Source organism: Anoplopoma fimbria, chromosome 5 (assembly GCF_027596085.1).
Source record: "Anoplopoma fimbria isolate UVic2021 breed Golden Eagle Sablefish chromosome 5, Afim_UVic_2022, whole genome shotgun sequence".
Classification (NCBI taxonomy): Eukaryota; Metazoa; Chordata; class Actinopteri; order Perciformes; family Anoplopomatidae; genus Anoplopoma; species Anoplopoma fimbria.
This window is the reverse complement of record NC_072453.1, coordinates 4,509,347-4,531,739: the sequence shown is the minus strand read 5'-3', so window position 1 is coordinate 4,531,739 and position 22,393 is coordinate 4,509,347. Positions and strand designations below refer to the sequence as shown.

At 41.5% G+C, this 22,393-nt stretch overlaps 2 protein-coding genes across 4 annotated transcripts in view; one reads left to right on the top strand and one right to left on the bottom strand.

The window, feature by feature from the left end:
- Positions 1–929: 929 nt before the first annotated feature.
- Positions 930–4,483, bottom strand: zgc:163057 (Hemoglobin subunit alpha-D-like). Its single transcript, XM_054598800.1, has 3 exons — positions 4,084–4,483; positions 3,302–3,506; positions 930–2,174 (listed from the first exon to the last, which is right to left on the bottom strand). The coding sequence occupies exons 1-3, from the start codon at positions 4,173–4,175 to the stop codon at positions 2,046–2,048; spliced, it is 426 nt and encodes a 141-aa protein (XP_054454775.1). The 5' UTR covers positions 4,176–4,483; the 3' UTR covers positions 930–2,045.
- A 10,352-nt stretch (positions 4,484–14,835) lies between these two features.
- The window catches only part of rhbdf1b (rhomboid 5 homolog 1b (Drosophila)), a 39,213-nt gene continuing 31,655 nt past the window's right edge, over positions 14,836–22,393 (top strand). Inside the window, exon 1 of one of the 3 annotated variants that reach the window (XM_054598587.1) lies at positions 14,836–15,233. The gene's annotated coding sequence lies outside the window, so the exon portion shown is untranslated. Of the gene's footprint in view, positions 15,234–18,849; positions 18,916–22,393 lie in introns of those variants that run through there. The other 2 variants (XM_054598589.1, XM_054598588.1) reach the window with 2 other exon arrangements.

Here is a 22,393-nt window from a genome sequence, read left to right as displayed (position 1 = left end):
TGTTATTTTACAGCTACTTCATACATAAATTGATAAGCATTTACCAAATGTGCAGTTACATAATGCATTTACTTGCTCGGTCTTTCTGAAAGCAGAACCTATTCTCAAACTATTCTCATAGAAATATGAAGCTCTTTTGGATCAAACTCATCATGAGATGCAAACATTTCAATAAAAACGGGGCAAAAGGGCCTCTTGGATGTACCTATGGGAGGTAAAATGTGACAGGGTGCCTTATATGGTGGCCCTCATGCACCATACAAGTTAATCAAGTGAATAAATAGATTAATAAATACCGTATTTTTATTATAACGCTATAGTAGTAATACTAAATGCACCATGACTTTCTGCAAGCTCCATTTATTATGTTGCTCCTCCCTGTCTCTCATACGCTAAAGGAATCTGTGTGTGGATTTCAGTCTTGTACTTCCCTGAGACGGTTGAACTCATCACGCACTTTGACAACCTCAAATTGGAGTTGAAAACTGATGAGAGCTTAAACCCTCACGCTGCCTCAGTTTGACGAACGAAGCCCAAAACCACATCAGGACAACTGACAGAAAAAAACCAATAAGATGACCTCATTTCGACCTAGTGCAACTTCCTAAACAGGCATAGAATCTATGACACGAGAGATTGTTTATCTAACATTATATACAGCCATTAGATAAGGCAACACCGTGTTCAGCCAGTGGCTCCATCTGTTTGTCTTGTTAAAGTGAAAGTAGCCTTTTTAAGCTTCAGTTTACATATTCATAGCTAGTTTACAAACTTGAAAACACTGCTATGACAGTAGTTGTGTGGAAAATAACCGTGTCACTTTTTATGATTTGCTAATTTCAAGTCTCTAATTTCAAGTCTTTTTCAATACAGCATGATGTTCATTTAGTAAATTATTGTCCAGTTTAGAGTAAAATAGACTAGAAAGCGGAGTTATTATATTCCTTTATTGATCCCCATGGGGGAAATTCAAGTGTTGCAGCAGCTCAACTACACAGACACAGACAATAAATACACATACTATACTATACAACTACACAGACAATAAATACACATACTATACAACTACACAGACACAGACAATAAATACACATACTATACAACTACACAGACAATAAATACACATACTATACAACTACACAGACACAGACAATAAATACACATACTATACAACTACACAGACAATAACTACACATAGTATGCTTTATAGGGCGGGCTTACTGTGATTGACAGGTCGCTGCCACTACCAGAGCGGTACACCAAAGCACTACGTCACTCCAGTGCAATCCAAATATGGTAACTTCCGTTCCATTGGTTGCAAAAAAAGCCAAGATGGCGACGGCCAAAACGCCCAACTCGAGGCTTCAATACGGCAGTCCACAAACCAATGGGTGACGTCCCGATGACCTTGTCCACTACTTATATACGATCTATGATTAGCGTGTTTACCACCACCCACTGGACCAGAGTGTGGAGCAATAAATAAACAAAAAAACTAGACTTGAAACCATTCATTTCATTTGTATATTTTTTTGCATTATTTCGGAATTTAGCAAGCGCCTTCATCAATACAAATGTCGATAGGCCCTTTTTCACTGCAGCCAGGATAAACACAGGTGTAATTGATAAAAAAGTATCATGGCACCATTGCAATTTTGGGTCACAGTCATTCCACTCAGCCGACATGCGCAGCACCAAGGCCATGGCCCACATAAACGGAACAGGGCCATAATAAATGTCATCAGTTACACCTGTGTTTACCCTGCCATGGCATGTCCAAATGGCTGCTGTGAGAAAGGCCTATTTACACATTTTATACACTTTATTTATAGTATGCTTTGAATATGGGCAGCAGTAAGTCATTGGTAATAAATGGGATAAATCATGCAATGTCCTATGATATTTTATATGGTAATACAACACAATAGGAAAAGTGTTAATTGCACATTTTATTAAGACAAAATATTGCATTATGACAACGACACATACATAAATAAATCACATCTTATAGCATCATAAATGGTTCATATATACGTGGCTGGGTCTCATCTGTATTTCTCGGCGAGTACGGCTGCGAACGCTGACAGGTACTTGTCCATCGCTGCGTGTGCAACTGGTGTGAAGTCTTCCCCCATGTGACAGGCCAGGGTGACGAGCATAGACTGTGAGAAGAGCTGCAGAGAAGATAAAAAATTATTTTTTAAATTGAATTTAAAATAATCAACAACAACAAAAAACTATTTGGATACCAATAAAAGTTCAGCTAGTTCACAGTAAAAATCCTTCCATCCTTCCATGTCAATGTTACATTTGGTATTTTCCACACTATTTCATGTTCCCAAATGTGTGTAGGTATATTTCTGTTGCAAGTACATCAACAGTATGTGTTAAACTTCATGAGCTGTTGGTAGAAATATGACAGCCATGTTTGTTTCAAAGCTGCTCCTGCTGATGTCAGTTTGATCTGATATGGACACAAGATGACGTCACTTTCAAACCACTGAAACTCAACTCCACACTGTTGAAACCTTTACGGCCATTTCAATGAGAAGTTTAATGTGTAAATGTGTGTATAAAGTATATTTCACTCCAATGCTGTACTCAAGTTGAGCACAAATTTGACATACTTGTACATATTTTGCTTCTCATGCCACTATACATTTTTACTTCATTAAAATTCAAAAGGGAAAATTGTACTTTTTACTCCACAACAATTATTTAAAAGCTTTAGTTACTAGTTACTCTATAAATTTAGATTATTACACACAAAACACAAGGAAATGTACAAGTACAGAAATTATTTTGATGATCATTTTGTCATCTTTCTTGCAAGAAATGCAAAAAAGAATAACTAATTTGAATTATCTCAAGGCTCGTACTCTTGGTTAGAAAAAACAAAAATGTTAAAGTTCTGGGTATTGACAGCAAGCATTTATCATTATTTTCTGAATATGTACGAAACAAAAAAAAAAAAATTGAGAAAAGAATCATCAAAATAATTCATAAATGAAAATAATCATTAGGTGCAGTCCTGTACAAAATAGTAAAAAAATCGCTCCACCTCAACCAACTACAAATCAAAAGTTAAATCCTGCTTTAATATTAATGCATGAGTAATGATAATCCAATGATATAAAATATAATAGTTCATCTATCTGTCTCAGGGGGTTTTTTTTTCTGTATTGGGTATTTTAAGTACATTTTCCTGATTATACTTAAATCCTCTCATGCTAAATGGAGTGTTTTTTACATGAAGTACTTTTACTTGTCTGATGCATCACTGATGTTCTTGCTAAGGCACCTTGAAGTTTGTCGGGTCTATCCGGAGCTGGTAGGCGTGCAGGGTTTGCAGAGGAGCCAGGGTGATGGTCAGCTGGCTGATGTCTTTGGCTCCCTCTGCTATCGCCAGAACAATCTTCTTCCCGTGAGAGAGCATGTGAGCGGAGCGAGGGCTGATGTCTAGGTGGGAAAAGTAGGTCTTGGTACCAGGATAAGAGGCAAACATCCTGTCGAGGGATTGGGGGTGTTTTATCAGTGGTGTTGCAATGATGCACATTTGTAATTGACACACAGGAAACACTATCAATAATGATGAGTTTGGCGACTGATGATGGCCACTCCTAAATCATCATCATCATCATCATCATCATCATCATCATCATCATTGCTGTTAACTCACAGCCCCTTTCATTAGAACATTTCTGATCAAGCATCACACCACTATCTCAAGTTTGATGACTCAGCAAATTCTGAGTAAAACACCAGTGTCAGGATTTATTTAATGATAGCCCAACCAACAGTTAACAATACATACTTTAACAATGGGATAAAGAGTATTCAATGACTTATAAGGCAGGAAGTTGTTAAGTCAGTAGTAAGGGTTTGTTTATTTTTTGAAATTATGATGAAGAGCCAGGATGAAAATATCTTTAGAACATTCATAAACACACACCAGATCTTTGTGGCAGATAGGTGGGTTACATCCAGCGGTCTGTCCTAACTATCCATCAATCTAATATCTTGTACTTTTATTTCTAGCAGAGTTTATACTTTTGTAATATGCTCAACAGAGCAAGAACCCACCTATGAAGCGCGTCTGCTCCAATATCATCTGCCACAGGAGTCAGTCTTCCCCATATTTCTGCAATGAGCTCTTTCTGCTTCTTTGAGAGCATCGCAGCCTGTCGAGCTGAATTTTAGAGAATTCCCTGAAAATCCAGAGTGTGAGGGGACTTTACAGCGTAGATTCACAGCAGGCGTTAATCAACCATTTTATCATCACCAAAACGCAGAAACGGATGGTGAATAAAAGAAAAAAAATGTCCTGCCGTGTGTAGAGAACGTGTCGTGATGGTTAAGGTCTCGGTGGTCGTGTTGTTTCCCTGCTCTGTGTTATCGGGCAGCAGCCAGGGCAGGGTGGGGGCTCCGCACCACTGCGCTATCTACTGCTTCACGTGCGTCACTCTGCGAGGTTTCTACCATAACATTTGATGTGCCTGACTGTCAAAGTCCACCTGCTGTGAGGTTCAAGAACATTTTGAGAAGGTTGAAGTGATGTATTTGCTCTGGGGCTGCTTTCCCTTAACTAAAAAGTAAAAAAGTGAAGCTATAAATAAGTACATTAAAATGTTATCTCTATCTGAATTGAGTATTAGTAGTTAATAGTTACTTCTTGTTCAGAGCTCCAACTTTTTCACATTTCTTTGTGTTTCCTGAAACTGCCACATTCTAGACCATGACAAGGACAAAACATGTAAAATGTGAGTCAGAGGTTTTTCCCTGCCAAATATATTTTACTGTGCAGGAGGCTTTTCAGATAAAGTCTTTCAGCTGCTGCTATCTGCAGCTCCATAAGCTGCTGGTTAGGGGAAGCAGACGTGAGGCCAGTGTGCTTCAGATACCATTGTGAGAACCATGGAGATGAACTTCACCCAGAAGACCCAACATATGTCTTTTATTAATGCATTTGAACATATCAACAGTTCAACAGTAGTGCTTATTTCCCCAAAATGTTAGAATTCATTATATTATCACATACCAAATGCCAAGCTGGCCTCCGGGGGCCCCTGGGCTTCTGAGGTCTGGGGCTCCAGGACAGTCGCCCACTGATCCAGTCTTGAATTTTAGGCAGCAAACAGCAAAGTTACAATTTGATGAACCACTTTTTGTCACTTGGACTGTTCAAAGACCAAATACAAGAAATGAAAACACAATATGGAACAAAAAAAATGTGAGTTATTCCAGTATTGGAATAAACAAAAATAAAAGAACCAAGTTTGAAGACATACTTTCAGATGACTGTGCTCCTAAAACTGTAAATCGACGGAAATGAAGTCCTCTTCAAATCGTCATTCTGGACAAGACAGACGAGAAGAAAATCTTCAAATGGATTATAAAGTGTGTAACTGTTTCTACATCGGTGCATTGCCCTCATTAGATCATCTCTGGTTATTAATGGGGCTTTTGCCACATTGATTGTCAACAATTTTGAGAAATTACAGAAACAGCTAATTGTTTCTCATGTCATAAAGGGTTGTCTAAGGACGTCTCTGCAATAACACAAGAGAGTTTGGGTTGGGTGAGGGAGGGTAGTCTCTGTCAGTGAGATTATCACGTAGGAACCTCACATCACCTCTAGAAAGCTCTACAGTAATTATGGTGACCTTGCATGACCCCCCCTCCACCCCAGCATGCTGCAGTTTCTGTTATAAAGGACCTGCAATGTTTTACATCACTAATGGTGCTTTGCCAGTTTTGTTTAATGCTGTATAATCTCACAGATTAACACAATTATTAATATTTACAATGATTGCATAACCACTATATCAGTAATAGCGATTTAACAGGTTGATCTCGTGAGTTTTGGTCACTTTGAAAATGTACAAGTAAAATTAATTTAACATCTGGTACACATCTACAACAAATGCACTATTGAAACCTAAAATATTTAGCTTTTATTTATTTGAAGGGTTGCCGGATCTTCTGTGTTAGCTGGGACCCAGACGAGGGCTGACTCAGCATTAAAAGGGGATCTCATGACCTCACATGCGGTTTAGTAAAAATGCTCAGTCATGCTTTTTGTTTCAGTGTGATAACCAGCAACTTACCATAATTAATATTCTATTCTACTATATCATGTTACCTCACATAATTAAACTTTCAGAGTTATTCTGTTAAATTTAAAGGTATATCACATCAGAGATGCAGACCTGGAGTCAGTTTACACCTGTTTAGAATTGAGGACATTCAAAAAACACATTTTGGCATGTGTCAACTTGCTGAATGTCTGTTTATGAATACTGATTTATCTGATTTATCAGATCAGTAGGTTTAATGTGTTGTCAGTTCACCTTACCTGCTACAGGTAAAACTTACCTACTCCAGGTGAGACTTGAATTAACAACCTCAGCATCGCTCTCACACATCATACACGAAAGAATACATAGTTGCCCTACGACAAAAACAGTGAGGATATCTGCTCACACCATGGCAGTAATAATACAAATGAGTCTCCGTCTTCATTCACCAGTAACTGGCCAGAAAAGCAAGCCAGTTAAACATTGACCCTGAATGGTGAGGGGCTGATGGCACCTCCTGCTATCATCCCAGCAACATATCCTTAAGTCACAGAAACCTGAAAAGCATCACCTGCTGGCGATGGCCTTTTTTGTCTTAAAGTTCTCTTTAACCACAAGAAACGGATATATTAATGAATCAAATTTGAAACAAATACAACACCATCCCTGCCAAATATATTTTACGGTGCAGAAGGCTTTTCAGATAAAGTCTTTCAGCTGCTGCTATCTGCAGCTCCATAAGCTGCTGGTTAGGGGAAGCAGACGTGAGGCCAGTGTGCTTCAGATACCATTGTGAGAACCATGGAGATGAACTTCACCCAGAAGACCCAACATATGTCTTTTATTAATGCATTTGAACAGAGTAGCAGAGTGAATAATGACTATGTTTGAAGAAGCAACGAGTGGTAACTGTTTTCTTTTTTTTTTTCTTTTTTACATATCAACAGTTCAACAGTAGTGCTTATTTCCCAAAAATGTTAGAATTCATTATATTATCACATACCAAATGCCAAGCTGGCCTCCGGGGGCCCCTGGGCTTCTGAGGTCTGGGGCTCCAGGACAGTCGCCCACTGATCCAGTCTTGAATTTTAGGCAGCAAACAGCAAAGTTACAATTTGATGAACCACTTTTTGTCACTTGGACTGTTCAAAGACCAAATACAAGAAATGAAAACACAAAATAGAACTAAAAAAATGTTAGTTATACCAGTAGTGGAATAAACAAAAATAAAAGAACCAAGTTTGAAGACATACTTTCAGATGACTGTGCTCCTAAAACTGTAAATCGACGGAAATTAAGTAATTATGGTGACCTTGCATGACCCCCCCTCCACCCCAGCATGCTGCAGTTTCCGTTATAAAGGACCTGCAATGTTTTACATCACTAATGGTGCTTTGCCAGTTTTGTTTAATGCTGTATAATCTCACAGATTAACACAATTATTAATATTTACAATGATTGCATAACCACTATATCAGTAATAGCGATTTAACAGGTTGATCTCGTGAGTTTTGGTCACTTTGAAAATGTACAAGTAAAATTAATTTAACATCTGGTACACATCTACAACAAATGCACTATTGAAACCTAAAATATTTATCTTTTATTTATTTGAAGGGTTGCCGGATCTTCTGTGTTAGCTGGGACCCAGACGAGGGCTGACTCAGCATTAAAAGGGGATCTCATGACCTCACATGCGGTTTAGTAAAAATGCTCAGTCATGCTTTTTGTTTCAGTGTGATAACCAGCAACTTACCATAATTAATATTCTATTCTACTATATCATGTTACCTCACATAATTAAACTTTTAGAGTAATTCTGTTAAATTTAGAGGTATATCACATCAGAGATGCAGACCTGGAGTCAGTTTACACCTGTTTAGAATTGAGGACATTCAAGAAACACATTTGGGCATGTGTCAACTTGCTGAATGTCTGTTTATGAATACTGATTTATCTGAGTGATCAGTAGGTTTAATGTGTTGTCAGTTCACCTTACCTGCTACAGGTAAAACTTACCTACTCCAGGTGAGACTTGAATTAACAACCTCAGCATCACTCTCACACATCACACACGAAAGAATACATAGTTGCCCTACGACAAAAACAGTGAGGATATCTGCTCACACCATGGCAGTAATAATACAAATGAGTCTCCGTCTTCATTCACCAGTAACTGGCCAGAAAAGCAAGCCAGTTAAACATTGACCCTGAATGGTGAGGAACTGATGGCACCTCCTGCTATCATCCCAGCAACATATCCTTAAGTCACAGAAACCTGAAAAGCATCACCTGCTGGCGATGGCCTTTTTTGTCTTAAAGTTCTCTTTAACCACAAGAAACGGATATATTAATGAATCAAATTTGAAACAAATACAACACCATTCCTGTGAAATATTACTTAGTCAATTATAATATTTTTATTACTCCACAAGGTGGAGCTATGAGAACAAAAGATTGGGTCATACTATTTTCTTAGCGTCTTATCATTATATTCAGAGTCAGTAATAAATGTTTTTCTGATAATAAAATTAAAGTTTAACAGAAATGGTATATTTTAAGTAAATTTAGTAGAGTTTGATCTATTGATATGCATTTGACAATTGCAGTAATCCATCACAGTGATCATTTACCTACCCCAAAAAGTTCCTTGTCATCATGAGGTTAATGTAAGTGTCATATAATGTAAAAAAGTCTGCACCACATTGATGTTAATCATTTGAAAAAGTTTGTTGTTAAATGGCCAGCAATAAAGTGTATTATTTGCTGGGAATTAACTATAACATGCATACACATTAGCATGGTCCTTTAAATGTCACTGGATTACTTTATTTCCTGTTTTTTTTCCCATTTTGCTAAATCCTCTGCAGAAAACCTAAACCAACATTTATGAAGGAAAAAAAGGACAGTTAACACCAAAGACAGCAGGTTGAAAAAGACTAATTAATTCCTCTTTTTAATGGACGTCTTTAATTCTCTTGTTTCCTGGCCCAGCTGATTATCCTTAAAGCTTGTTTCCTGCCACTTGCGCATTGTAAGCAGTTACTACAAAGGGAAAGCAGTTCTCTGTATGTCCTGCACGTAATGTGACTCTCACCCAGTGTGCCACACAACAAAGCGCAAAGAGTGTTGCAGTTAATAGTGTTTAGACACAAGCCTCAAGGCCGCATGGAGACAAATATGAGTGTGTATGTGTGAATATATTTATGTAACTGTGAATTCTATAATTACCAACATGCTTAACACGCTGAACACACAATTGACACAAAATAATCTGAGATTGAGACAAAAATGCACCAAATATCAGAAAAAAAATCAGCTTTAAAGTGACGTGGTGCTGCATGTAACCAAGCAACTTGCAACTAAACAGTTAACTTGAGGAAATGTGCTCTCTTTGCAAACCCCTGCAGGCACACACATATGGAAACCTAGCAATTTATCAAAACATAAAGATCCATTAGTTGTGCTTTTTACCTGGGAGACTTGAAATACACACTCTTAAACATTTCACACATCTTGAATTCTGTTTTAATTTTTTTTTATTTAAGCAAAATTTCATTTTTATTCATCAATTTTTATTCATCAACACCTCTCTGGCGGGGAAGGAACCGGAGCTGGTGCGGGAGGTGGAGCGCTACCAACTAGATATAGTTGGGCTCAACTCCACGCATAGCACCGGTTCTGGAACCAAACTCCTGGAGAGGGGCTGGACTTTTTCCTTTTCCGGAGTTGCCCAGGGTGAGAGGCGCCGGGCGGGTGTGGGGATACTCACAAGCCCCCGGGTGAGTGCCGCTGTTCTGGAGTTCTCCCCGGAGAACGAGAGGGTCGCTCTCTGCGACTGGGAATCACAGGGGGAAAGTCTCTGACTGTCATTTGTGCCTATGCACCAAACGGCAGTTCGGAGTACGCGGCCTTCTTGGAGTCCTTGGGTGGTGTTCTGGAAAGGGCGCCGACTGGGGACTCCATAGTTCTTCTGGGAGACTTCAACGCTCACGTGGGTAACGATGGAGAAACCTGGAGGGGTGTGATTGGGAGGAACGGCCTGCCCGATCTGAACCCGAGTGGTGCTTTGTTGTTGGACTTCTGTGCTAGTCATGGACTGTCCATAACAAACACCATGTTTGAGCATAGGGAGGTTCATAAGTGTACTTGGTACCAGAACACCCTAGGCCAAAGGTCTATGATCGACTTTGTAGTTGTGTCATCAGACCTGCGGCCGTATATCTTGGACACTCGGGTGAAGAGAGGAGCAGAGCTGTCAACTGATCACCACCTGGTGGTGAGTTGGATCAGGTGGTGAGGGAGGCTGCCGGACAGACCCGGTAAACCCAAATGTGTAGTGAGGGTGAACTGGGAACGTCTGGCTGAGGATCCTGTCCGCAAGGTCTTCAACTCCCACCTCCGGAATAATTTCTTGTGCATCCCGGGGGAGGCTGGGGACATGGAATCCGAGTGGGCCATGTTCAAATCCTCCATTGTGGAAGCTGCTGCTAGGAGTTGTGGTCGGAAGGCGATCGGTGCCTGTCGTGGCGGCAATCCGAGAACCCGCTGGTGGACATCAGCGGTGAAGGAGGCCGTCAAGCTGAAGAAGGAGGCCTTTCGGGCTTGGTTGGCCCAGGGGTCTCCTGAATCAGCAGGCAGGTACCGGTTGGCCAGAAGGGCTGCAGCTGCGGCGGTTGCTGAGGCAAAAACCCGGGTGTGGGAGGAGTTCGGCGAGGCCATGGAGAAGGACTTTCGAATGGCCGTGAGACGACTCAGAAAGGGGAAACGGGGCTTTTCTCAGGCTGTGCTCAGCAGGGGGTGAGAACTGCAGACCCGGACTGGGGATATTGTCGAGTGGTGGAAAGAACACTTTGAGGAACTCCTGGACCCGACCAACACGTCCTCTGTGGAAGAGGCAGAGTCTGAAGACTCAGGGGAAGACTCGTCCATATGCCTGGACGTGGAACAGCGGACCAACTCTTTACCCTTGCAGGTCTGTTGGAGGGTGCATGGGAGTTTGCTCATCCAGTCTACATGTGTTTTGTGGACTTGGAGAAGGCCTTCGACCGTGTCCCTCGGGGAGTCCTGTGGGGGTACTGCGGGAATATGGGGTACCTGGTTCGTTACTACGAGCCATTCGGTCCTTGTATGACCAAAGTGAGAGCTGTGTCCGGATACTCGGCACAAAGTCAAGCTTGTTCCCAGTGCGTGTTGGCCTCCGCCAGGGCTGCCCATTGTCACCAATCCACAGGATTTCAAGGCGCAGCCGGGGGGAGGAGAGTTTCCGGTTTGGGGACCTCAGAATCACATCCCTGCTTTTTGCAGATGATGTGGTTCTGTTGGCTTCTTCAGAACGTGACCTTCAGCACGCACTGGGGCGGTTCACAGCGAGTGTGAAGCGGTCGGGATGAGAGTCAGTACCTCCAAGTCTGAGGCCATGGTTCTCTTCCGGAAAACGGTGGATTGCACCCTCTGGGTTGGGAGTGAGTCACTGCCCCAAGCGAGGGAGTTCAAGTATATCGGGATCTTATTCACGAGTGAGGGTAAAATGGAGCGGGAGATGGACAGGCGGTTCGGTGCAGCGTCAGCACCGAACCGTTTTGGTGAAGAAGGAGCTGAGCCGTAAGGCAAAGCTCTCGATTTACCAGTCCATCTACGTTCCAACCCTCACCTATGGTCATGAGCTTTGGGTAGTGACCGAAAGAATGAGATCGCGAATACAAGCGGCCGAAATGAGCTTCCTTCGTAGGGTGGCTGGGCTCAGCCTTAGAGATAGGGTGAGGAGCTCAGACATCCAGAGGGAGCTCGGAGTAGAGCCGCTGCTCCTTCGCGTCAAAAGGGGCCAGCTGAGGTGGCTCGGGCATCTGATCAGGATGCCTCCTGGACGCCTCCCTTTAGAGGTTTTCTAGGCACGTCCAACTGGTAAGAGGCCCCGGGGTAGACACAGAACACGCTGGAGAGATTATATATCTCGTCTGGCCTGGGAACGCCTCGGGGTTCCCCAGGAGGAGCTGGAAAGTGTTGCTGGGGAGAAGGACGTCTGGAGGACCCTCCTTAGCTTGCTGCCCCCGTGACCCGGCCCCGGATAAGCGGAAGGAAATGGATGGATGGAATTCCTCCCTTGTGGCTTAAACAGGATGGGCTGTTTGCTTTTATGTCCACTGAATAAGAATCAGCTCAACTGATTTTCACTTAAATTACTTTTCCACTTCAACTTTGCGATTTAAAACTTTTTGTGTCTTCATGTGGAATTCGAGGCAGGTGTTTAAAAATGCCTAAAGCTAGGAAAATATTTGTATGATTTTTGAACAATGTGACACATTGCAATTAAACTGAAAATAAATGTTTCTTTCATTGAACTAATAACACGAGACTGCAGGTGGAAGGAATCTAATAACACATTTAATTCTGCTCTTAATGTTTCCTAAAATGAGTCAAATGCTGTTTGACTGTTGCTGCTTATAAAGGTTCAAGCTTCTGATTCTTCTCGTGACCACTTCCTGTGGACAATGGTTGAGCTATAAATAAGTGATGTTAGGTGACACCGGTAGTGTGTGCTTTAATTCTATACTGAGACCAAAGTGTTTGTGAGAACACACAGCTATAGCTCTGAGTTATCATGCAAGTCCGGTTCACTCATCCGGCTCCCATGATGCTTTCTTTCTTTCCGTCCGTCTTTCTTTTTTCTTTTAAGTGGAAGCCAAGTATGGACTATTTGAAAAATAAACAGAACATGTGCACAAATTGCTTAATAAAATACTTGTGTAACCAAGAAACTGAAAGCTCTTTGAGTTTTTTTGTTTGTTCATTTTATCATTTCTTTTACCATAAGCCAAAAATGACTTCCTTTATTTTTTTAAGGTATCCATCACCACACAAAATATAGGAATTAATCCCCACCACGCCCAGAAACACCTGGCCGGGCTTGAATAGAGCACAATCTATAAACACAAATATGATCCTTTGTGCTGAGCTGTATCCTGCGCGCTCTTCCTTTTCACATCTGACGACCACATTGTTGCATTGACTGAACGTTGTGGTGAGCGGCGGCGATGAGAGATGGCGTTCAGACGAAGCCATATAAGGTTGCTGTCAGCTGTGTGGTTGGGTGAGGACAGTAAGAAGATCCAGCTGAGCCTGAACACCAGGACACTGCAGGGGAAACTGATTTGGCTAAAACAGAGGGTTGTGACAGGCATTTCTCCAAAGGGACAAAATGACACTACTATATGTCGATACACAATGTTGTCTTCATGCACTTGGAGGAGTTCTTTAAAGCAAGCACATCAGATATTTCCAAAATATCGCTCTCTTATAAACACCTAGAATTGAACACCAAAATATGGCACCTGTCAAAAGCAACCAACATGTCTCATAACAAGAGAATGAGTCAACCCGCAGTTTTACACTGCAGAAGAGTTACATTACATTACATTACAGTCATTTAGCAGACGCTTTTATCCAAAGCGACTTACAATCAGTAGCTCAAAGCTTATATTACATATCATTACATATCATTCACCCATTCACACACTGATGACAGGGCTATCATGCAAGGTGCCACCTGTCCATCAGACTCTAACATTCATACAACATCCAGTCCACACCGATGGCAAGCCTTCGGGAGCAACTTGGGGTTAAGTGTCTTGCCCAAGGACACATCGACTGCCGAAGCCGGGTATCGAACCGCCGGTCCTCTGAATGGAGAACGACCCTGCTCTCTTGAGAAAGAAAGAAATTACATTTAATCCGTCAACGTGTCTTCGTGTATGTGCGTGTGTGTGTGTCTGTGTGTGTGCAGTCCGGTTACTATAGGCATATCACTGGAAAGTACCCAACTTTCACCTGCTCATCTGTTCACTATTACCATGATGCTGTCATGCAGAGCAAACATGGATAAAAAAGAATAGCTTATGTGAACATGTTTTGTCTGTGTGTTAGCCCTGTGACGGTCTGGGAATAATGGAATGTGGGGAATAAATGAACACCAGGTGACCAATGGATCCAGACATCTGTGTCCGGCTCTTTTTTGTCTACAAAGTCTTTCTTAATGCAAGACATTTTGGACAGTTTAAGATTACATTAGGGTTTGAGACATCTTTCAGGAAGTGTAATATCTAAAACAGCTGAGGATTCAGCTTTGACTTAGGCCTTAATGTAGAACACACTATCCCCAGCAATGAAAGAGAATTCTTCAAAACACAAATTTGCCGTCAAGAGCAAAAAAGTGAGTAATATTTAAAAGTTTAGGTTAGAACTCATCATGACAGCCCAACAGAATATCCATAAAAATATAACCTCCCCACAAAAGAATATCTGGAATATTTATATCTTGTTTTTATACATTTTTGAACCTTTTATTTACATGAGCTGATATTAAAAAAATGCTCAAACATTAACAAGTGAATGGGCAAGCAAGGAAACAAACGAACAAATAAAAAAATAACATTATACATGAATTTATATATATATATATATATATATATATATATACAGTACCAGTCAAAAGTTTGGACACACCTTCTCATTCAACTACTTTGAAGAATCTAAAATATAAAACATATTCTGGTTTGTTGAGCATTTGTTTGTTTACCACATAATTCCATATGTGTTCCTTCATAGTTTGGATGTCTTCAATATTAATCTACAATGTAGAAAAATATATATGTATATATTTGGCATGTATTATTTAAGTTGACATAGCAGTTAGACCAGATTAAATGTATTTGCTGCAACTAATATTGTCAAACCTTATAATAACAGCCAACCTGCAGCCTTGGAACAGGTTGTCCTTAGCCCACTTCAACAGCTACCTGCAGTTACTCGGTATCACCGGTAGGCGGCGCCGAGCGGTCGAGCGGAGGACAGGCAGTCAGTGCGGTGTTCTGACATCCAGCGGCGGCGGCGGCGGCGGCAGCATCAGCAGCGTTGGCGGACCGGTGGACTACTACAGTCACACCGAATCTCTGAGCCGGTGCGGCGGAGGACTCCGGAGGGCTTCATACCGAGCAGCCCCTTCATTCAGGCTGATATTTGACATCTACACCGCCCCTCGCCTCGCTCACATCTGGAGCTCGCGCCTTGATAGTGAAACTATAACTTATGAATGTGACCGGCGTTAGCGACTCACCGGTGGAGCAGTGCTGGGCTGCGAGAACCGGACTCTGTTGGAAGGTAAGCGCGGAACCGAGACGTGTCATACCGAGCCGTGTCGCCTCTCACACCGGCTGTCAGTCTGCGCACACCCCGCGGTGCGTGCGCCGGTGTGTCGTTCTCAGTGCAGGTATGCATGGGGGGGTTTCTTTAAAGGCTCTGCAGTATACAGAGGGGGGGGGGGGGGAGACCCATGGGTGACAGTATTAGTTAATGAGTGACGTGTACTCAGAGGGAGAGCCGTGCACATCTGGAGTGCCTTTTTAAACCCATGCTCTCTTGTGAAGTCTCTGGACAGGTTGTTTGAAGGAGTCAAACGGATTGTTGAAAGTGAGAGGAACAGTGTGTGTGTGTGTGTGTGTGTGTGTGTGTGTGTGTGTGTGTGTGTGTGTGTGTCAGACGAACAAGGTCTTTTTTTTGCCAGGGGTAGACTTAGATGAAATCAGATTTTTTTTTTTTTTTGTCCTACCCATAATTCACCTTGTTTTATTGATGCCTTGCTTTACTATGACTGGAAGGCCAAGGCATGGGGAGCTTCATCATGAGTGAGTGTGTGTGTGTGTGTGTGTGTGTGTGTGTGTGTGTGTGTGTGTGTGTGTGTGTGTGTGTGTGTGATGTGAGAGAGAGAGAGAGAGAGAGAGAGCATAAGGCATTCAATACCATGTGACCCACAGGCCAAATCCCCTCGATATGTTACACTCCAAATGCTGTAGTAAATCAAGTTGCATCACGTACAGTACATGATGCACACACACACACACACACACACACACACACACACACACACACACACACACACACACACACACACACACACACGTTGCCAGAGAGATAAATTGATTTGATAAATTGACGTGCTGGTGAGATGTAAAGGGGGCAGTTCTGGTTGCCGGCTGTGCAGAAATGACACAATGAGACAATTAAACCACTCGCCCGTGTCATCTAGGACTTGTTTTGGCTTCCTGTTTGGGAAGATGGCAGGAAGCAGACTTATGGGCCAGATGGCAGGAGCATACACACGCAAACTTGTGCACACACACACACACACACACACACACACACACACACACACACACACACACACACACACACACACACACACCTGGAAGAGTACAGGTCCCACTGAGGGAAACAGGATCAGTGGCCAGGGTTTGAACCTGTGGCATGCAGCTGGGGACTCAGTGTTGAGACTCTGCAGGGACCTTCTGGAATCTCTTCTTCTACTCATTATTATGAGCTGTGTCCTGCTTCAAAACGAATACAAGTTACTTCCAGCAAAGAAACAGTGATTTGACAAAATCTGGTTCTCCTTTCTGTTTCAATTCACACCGTTCTGTAGCTGCTGGAAGCATCTAGTTGTCCTGTTGAATGGGATCTAACCGACTGAGAGAACATTCGCTGTGGATTGAATGCTTTTGTTTTGGAGGGAAACTTTTAGTAAACCTAAATTTGCACATCTAACTATAAAGAAGCTAATCTCTGTCTGTCTGTCTGTCTGTCTGTCTGTCTGTCTGTCTGTCTGCCTCGAGAACTGCCCACCTGATCACACACTTGACGGATGTTTTGCTAGGGACCCCAAGAAGTGCTTTTGTTGAATTTGTTGCAAATTCAAAACACAGTGTTGTAATTAAAGTGGGGGTGAAAGGGAGGGATTTTGGAGCATGCATGTAAAAGATGTTATCTCAATAATTATTTGTATTATTGATTAACCTGCTGCTGATTTCCCTTGATTAATCAATCTTTTTTTAATATTTAAACTAGTGAAAAATGCCTAATACAATTTCCAGAAGCCTTAAGTGACATTTTCAAAAGTCTTGTTTTGTCCAGAACCCAGAAATATTCAGTTTACTGTCACCAAAACAAAACAAAATAAACAGATAAAAGCAGTCTCTCATTTGACTTTGAGAGCTGTAAATAGTAATGTTTGGTATTTTCGAATAAAAAAAAAAAAAATATCCAGGTAGTTAAAATAAACATTAAAGATAAAGAAAATTGTTGTTAAAGATGAGTGAAAAACTCAAATCACAGTAAAAGTAGAAATGGTCCTTTAACCTTCCCTCACTGAACCTAAAACTAATCACTGGTCATTTTAACTGTAAACTGCTTTGCAATGAAACATGTCCTGACTTTAACACTCAAAATTACATGTGAAAGTGCCTCACATGGTCTGAAGCCAACACACACTCACACACACGCACGCACACAGAGTTCTAAACAGGAAGTCGACAGCATCCTGCAAGAAGTGAACCGCCACTCTGTGTACGTTAACGTGAATACGGTAGTGTCTGTGAGCACGGTGGCGTTCTGCTGGTGTGTTTTTGATGTCTTTGTCTCTCTGCTCCTGGCACACGCAGGGTTAAGCGTGTTAGAACAGGTTGGATAGAAAAGCAGCAGTGACAGTAGCAGGTTTATTTCTGGGCCGCAGCTCTGAGAAATTAAATGCGCCTTCATGTTCACATGGAAACCTCCGGCCGCGTGCATCACGCTGGAAAACTGGTTATTTTTTTCCAGGAGCCCTCCAGCATTTTCACAAGACAATTTCTCATGGCAGTTTGCCCACCAGTGGATCTTTTCCAAACTGTGCTGTTTGTCTGTCTTGCTTGTGTTTTATCACATTGCTTATCAGTGCACAAGTAGTTCTCACATCTAAAATACCGTCAAAACTTTTGAATAGAATTTTAACAAGTGATTGCAGCTAAAGCAACTTCAACAAAAGCATGAGACAACAGCATGTGGAGGATTGTACTAAACTGCCATGCTGTTCCAGTAGTATAACTTACTCAACTCGAAACTGCTGCTTATACCAGGTTTGTTTAGTGACAGAATTGAGACATTTGGATGACTATTAATGTTTTATGTCATGTCAGATGTCAGAAAATTGTTTCAAAATGCCCATCACAGATCCAAAGTGAACGTCATTTGAAAGGTTTTTGGTCGCTCAAGTGTCGTGGCTTTAAGTGCGGCCAGTCGGTCCACCACTTTGCTCCAGACTGAAATATGACATCATCTATTGGATGAACTGCTTTTAAATATTTTTTCAGACATTAACATTCCCCTCAGGGTGAAGTGAAATAACTTTGGTGACCCCTTAGCTCCACCTTTTAGCACGATGATCAGGTCATATTATGATTTTGTGCAATACTTTTTGTTTTTTGACCAAATACCTATAAAACTAGCTACATTCCCATCAGCCTCAACTTTGTGTTTAGTGCTAATCAGTATAAGTTTGCATGCTTACACACTAACCTAAGATGGTGAACAAGGTAAACATTATACCTGCTAAAAATGTCCATCATAGCCATGTTGTTGCGAGCATGCCAGCTTAGCTCAAGGCGTCCATTTTGGCCAGACTTGGAGATGGCACAGTCTTGGACAGTCTAGTTTGACTCATGGGACAGTGTGAACTGTTTTCTAATGTATCAGGATCCAACAGGCTTGGTGATTTACAGTGCTGCACAAACAACAGAATGATTAATCCCCCACACGTTTGCACATACGCACGGAGGTGACTGTGGTTATCTGCAACCATCTGTCGCTTGTTTGCACAAAATGTATCACTGTCACAGTGACATCAGAGCTGCAGTTAGAGAGCGCAGATGGAGCAGATACCTGCTGCCTTCAGATGGCTGTGGAGAGAGTCACCACCAGTGTGAAGGAAAGGCAGCCGGTGTAGCCTGTCAGCTGCTGTGGACGATTTATTCCGGTAAGAATTATTCTTAATCTCGAGTCTGTCTCTCTGGCATTGATATCATAATCCCCCCCCAAAAAAGATGAATGCTTTCTGAGTGATCACATGTCTGCATTCTCCAACTCTCTGTCTCGGTTTCTCATTTATTTTACATTCATATTTTTCTTTCACTGTGCCACGCTCGCTCTTTGTTCTCATTTTCCCTCACATTGTCGGGTTGAATTGAAACCACGATGGCCTTATCAGCATGACAGATGCACGTGTGCTAGAAAAGCACAGATAAAACTCAGTCACAGATGATAGAAAAGAAGACAAAGCAAGTTCATACTTGCATCCTATTTTGTTTTCTTTACAGAACAAAATAGAATAAAAACAAACATACAATATATCAATAAATGTCTTTGTTGTTGCCCTCAGTGACATAACTATACATTAGCAGTCATACTAATCCTTCTTTCCACACCCAGTAGCATTTTAATCCATCCTCTGTGTTGAAAGTCACCGGCTGGTTTCATTTTCCTTTTCCAGCCCAGAGATGGAGACAGAAATAGGAGCGTGCATTAAACAGATTGTCGAGGGTTAAACAGACTGAAGGATCAGTGGAAGTATGCACGGACGGGTCACTGAGAGATCCTCAGTGGATCATAAGATAAGATAAGATAATCCTTTATTAGTCCCGCAGCGGGGAAATTTGCAATCAATCAAGGGTATGATGGGGGTGATGAATAACGGTCATTCGGTCCATTTTTATGAATCTTTTCAATAAAGTGTAAACTAGGTTTTTATCAGCTGGGTTGAAGCTGCATGAAGAGGTTTATTGACTGTCTGAGGAAAATGTCTGAACCATCATCTGGTACTGGAGATATTTTACTGTAACAATTAATGGCCATACAGCTGAGCGTCGCCACCACAGACCCGTTATAGATGGGACTGAAAGCAAGTCACACATATTTGTGCTCACTCAACTGCTGTGCAATAATATTGAAACATTTCTGGTTTTCCCCAGGAAATTGGTTAGCAGAGATGGTTTAAAACACATAAGCACCTGCTTGGATTGTTTGAAAAGCATCTCCCTGAATACTTTCTTACAATATTTATTTTTTGCTTACAGTTGAATAGTCAACGCTTAGATCGGTTTGGTCAAGGTAGCATTCGTACTACTACCACTTGGAGTGGCAGAAGCTGGATATAAACCATTCATCCATTACTTTAAACTAATTGATTAGACCTTTCTGCCTGCTTGCTAACTAGTTAATGTTCATGCAATCTCAACTGCAACAGAGTACCGATTTTTCGGGGATTTCCGTAACTTTCGTTTTTGCTTTTTAAATAAGTTGCTCTAGTCACAGTCAAGTTGATCTTTCTTTGTCAACCCTGGCAACTGCAAAAGTGTCACATACGGTACAATACAAGTACTACTACAATTGGACCATTTTACTTTTGTGTTCTGCAATATATTACACAATCTCTTCACCACACACTAATGAAAAGACCAAAACCATCAGTTAATTGTTCCTACTAGTATCATATGACTATGTGAAGCCTGACTTCAATGAATCACATTGTTGCACTGCGGGACATGTAACGTAGTATTTGTGTCAATCCCGCATGAACGATTCTTCATTCGAGCAGTAAATACAAATGAATCCGCATCTGAAAATAGTCCCTAGCAACAAATGTCCTTTTTACTCCTGTTTAAGTTTAAAATTTTGATGTCCAGTGCCAATTATACGCCAGTTAAAGGTAGGGAAATCCAAAAGAAACATTGTAGGATTCAGCGTTTTCATGGTATTTGTTGACTTTAAGGAATTAATGCCAGCCTCTTGGAAGCTTTTCATAAGACATTTTTAATGGGAACCCATCATCTTTTTCTTTGAACTTGTAACAAAAAGACGGGATGAATAGCAAGCTGTCTGTCAAAAAGGAATTTTAATCTGCCCATTATGTGGCATATGCTGGTCACCAAACTTTAAAGTCTGCTTGATGACAATGCTGTCCCCCGGCCAGAGTTCTCCTGAGAGAGACTCCAGACTTCTCCATGAAGATTCCTGAATGACTTTTCACTGTCTCTTTGAAACCACAATTATGGCCTCCATCTTTCCCTCTTAATATTCTTTTCAGAGCCAATTCTCTCTCCCCCCCGCTATCTTGCCCTAATGTGGCATCTGTGGGCAATTACCAATACGGTTTCATACAAGGCCAGCCAACAGAGGAAGCTGTTGTGTTGGCGCTCTCAGCGTGAGTTTGCTGGCTTACGTCGAGGGATGGCAGGAAGGAGGGACGGTGGGAGGGATGGGATGGCTGCTGAGGAGGTCTATTCATGTCTCCAGGCGAGGCCATACTTGAGTAGACTCTTATTGTGACGGTGACCTTCCTGTCACCATGCAGCGAACACAAAGCAGCTTCATATGAGGGTCGGCTGCGCTGCTCTCTTTGTCCCTCATCCTCTCTGTCAACTCTTCACTCTGTCTTTCCACGTCTGTGGCTCTTTACTGTGTGTTTTAATGTTTGCTTATTGAATTCTCCTCACATCATCCATCAAACAGTGACAGATTTTAATTAACCGCAGTGGGGTTTACTGACTTACATTACAAGACAAAGACCCATAAGATACATAGTAAAACCTTTATGAAGAGATTTTAACCACATTTACGGCTATATTTAAACTCAAGGAGTGGTTGCGTGACCTTTGACATTTTGTACGACAATCGGAAGATGTCCATGTGAAGTGTCTTCTTAAATCTTAAATGAGAAGTGCTTTCCATATTTTTCTTCTGTACTGTGTCCTTGAGAATCTTCCAGTGGATAATTAGGTATGATATACGTATGATGGCTAACCCGTCTCTTAGAAATTACATTAATATACTACAATTTTGGTACATTTTTTGGGATGAGGCAAGGCTTAGTTATTGTACCACAGGAAAGGGATCGGCAAGTAATTAGTGGAGATGGTGTTTGTTCAAACACCGACTTTGACACCGGAGACCAGGGTTCGTTTGACTTCTACGTGGGGTTTAGGTTTAGGTAACAAAAGCACTTTGGCAATCACTCTCCTTGTAGCTCAGTTTTGGTCTCCACCAACTTCTGAGGGAATTATCTGGCTCTTTGGCTAAATGCTCCACTATGTTCTTCAGCTACCTTTGTCAGCTGTGTCCGTCCCATGTCCACAACAATGTTTCTCTATGACTCATGGGGCTACAATGTTCCTAAATTCTACAGATGTGGTCAACATGTGGTCGATCAACTCCTCTACTGTAATCGTTTTGGCATTTTGGATAATAATTCTTCTTACCTGCTGTAGTTTGAGAGTGATACCTGTAGTCAACAAACATAACAATGTTGCTCTACTGTTGATTTGATTGTTTTGTAAGACCTCAGTAATAACATAGTAATACTCATAAAGTTTAGAAAAAATGACTTGTGCGCAATTACATAAACCTCATGATTATAAGTTTAGTTTGCCCTGTTTTGTTACAAAAATGTTTTGGAGTTC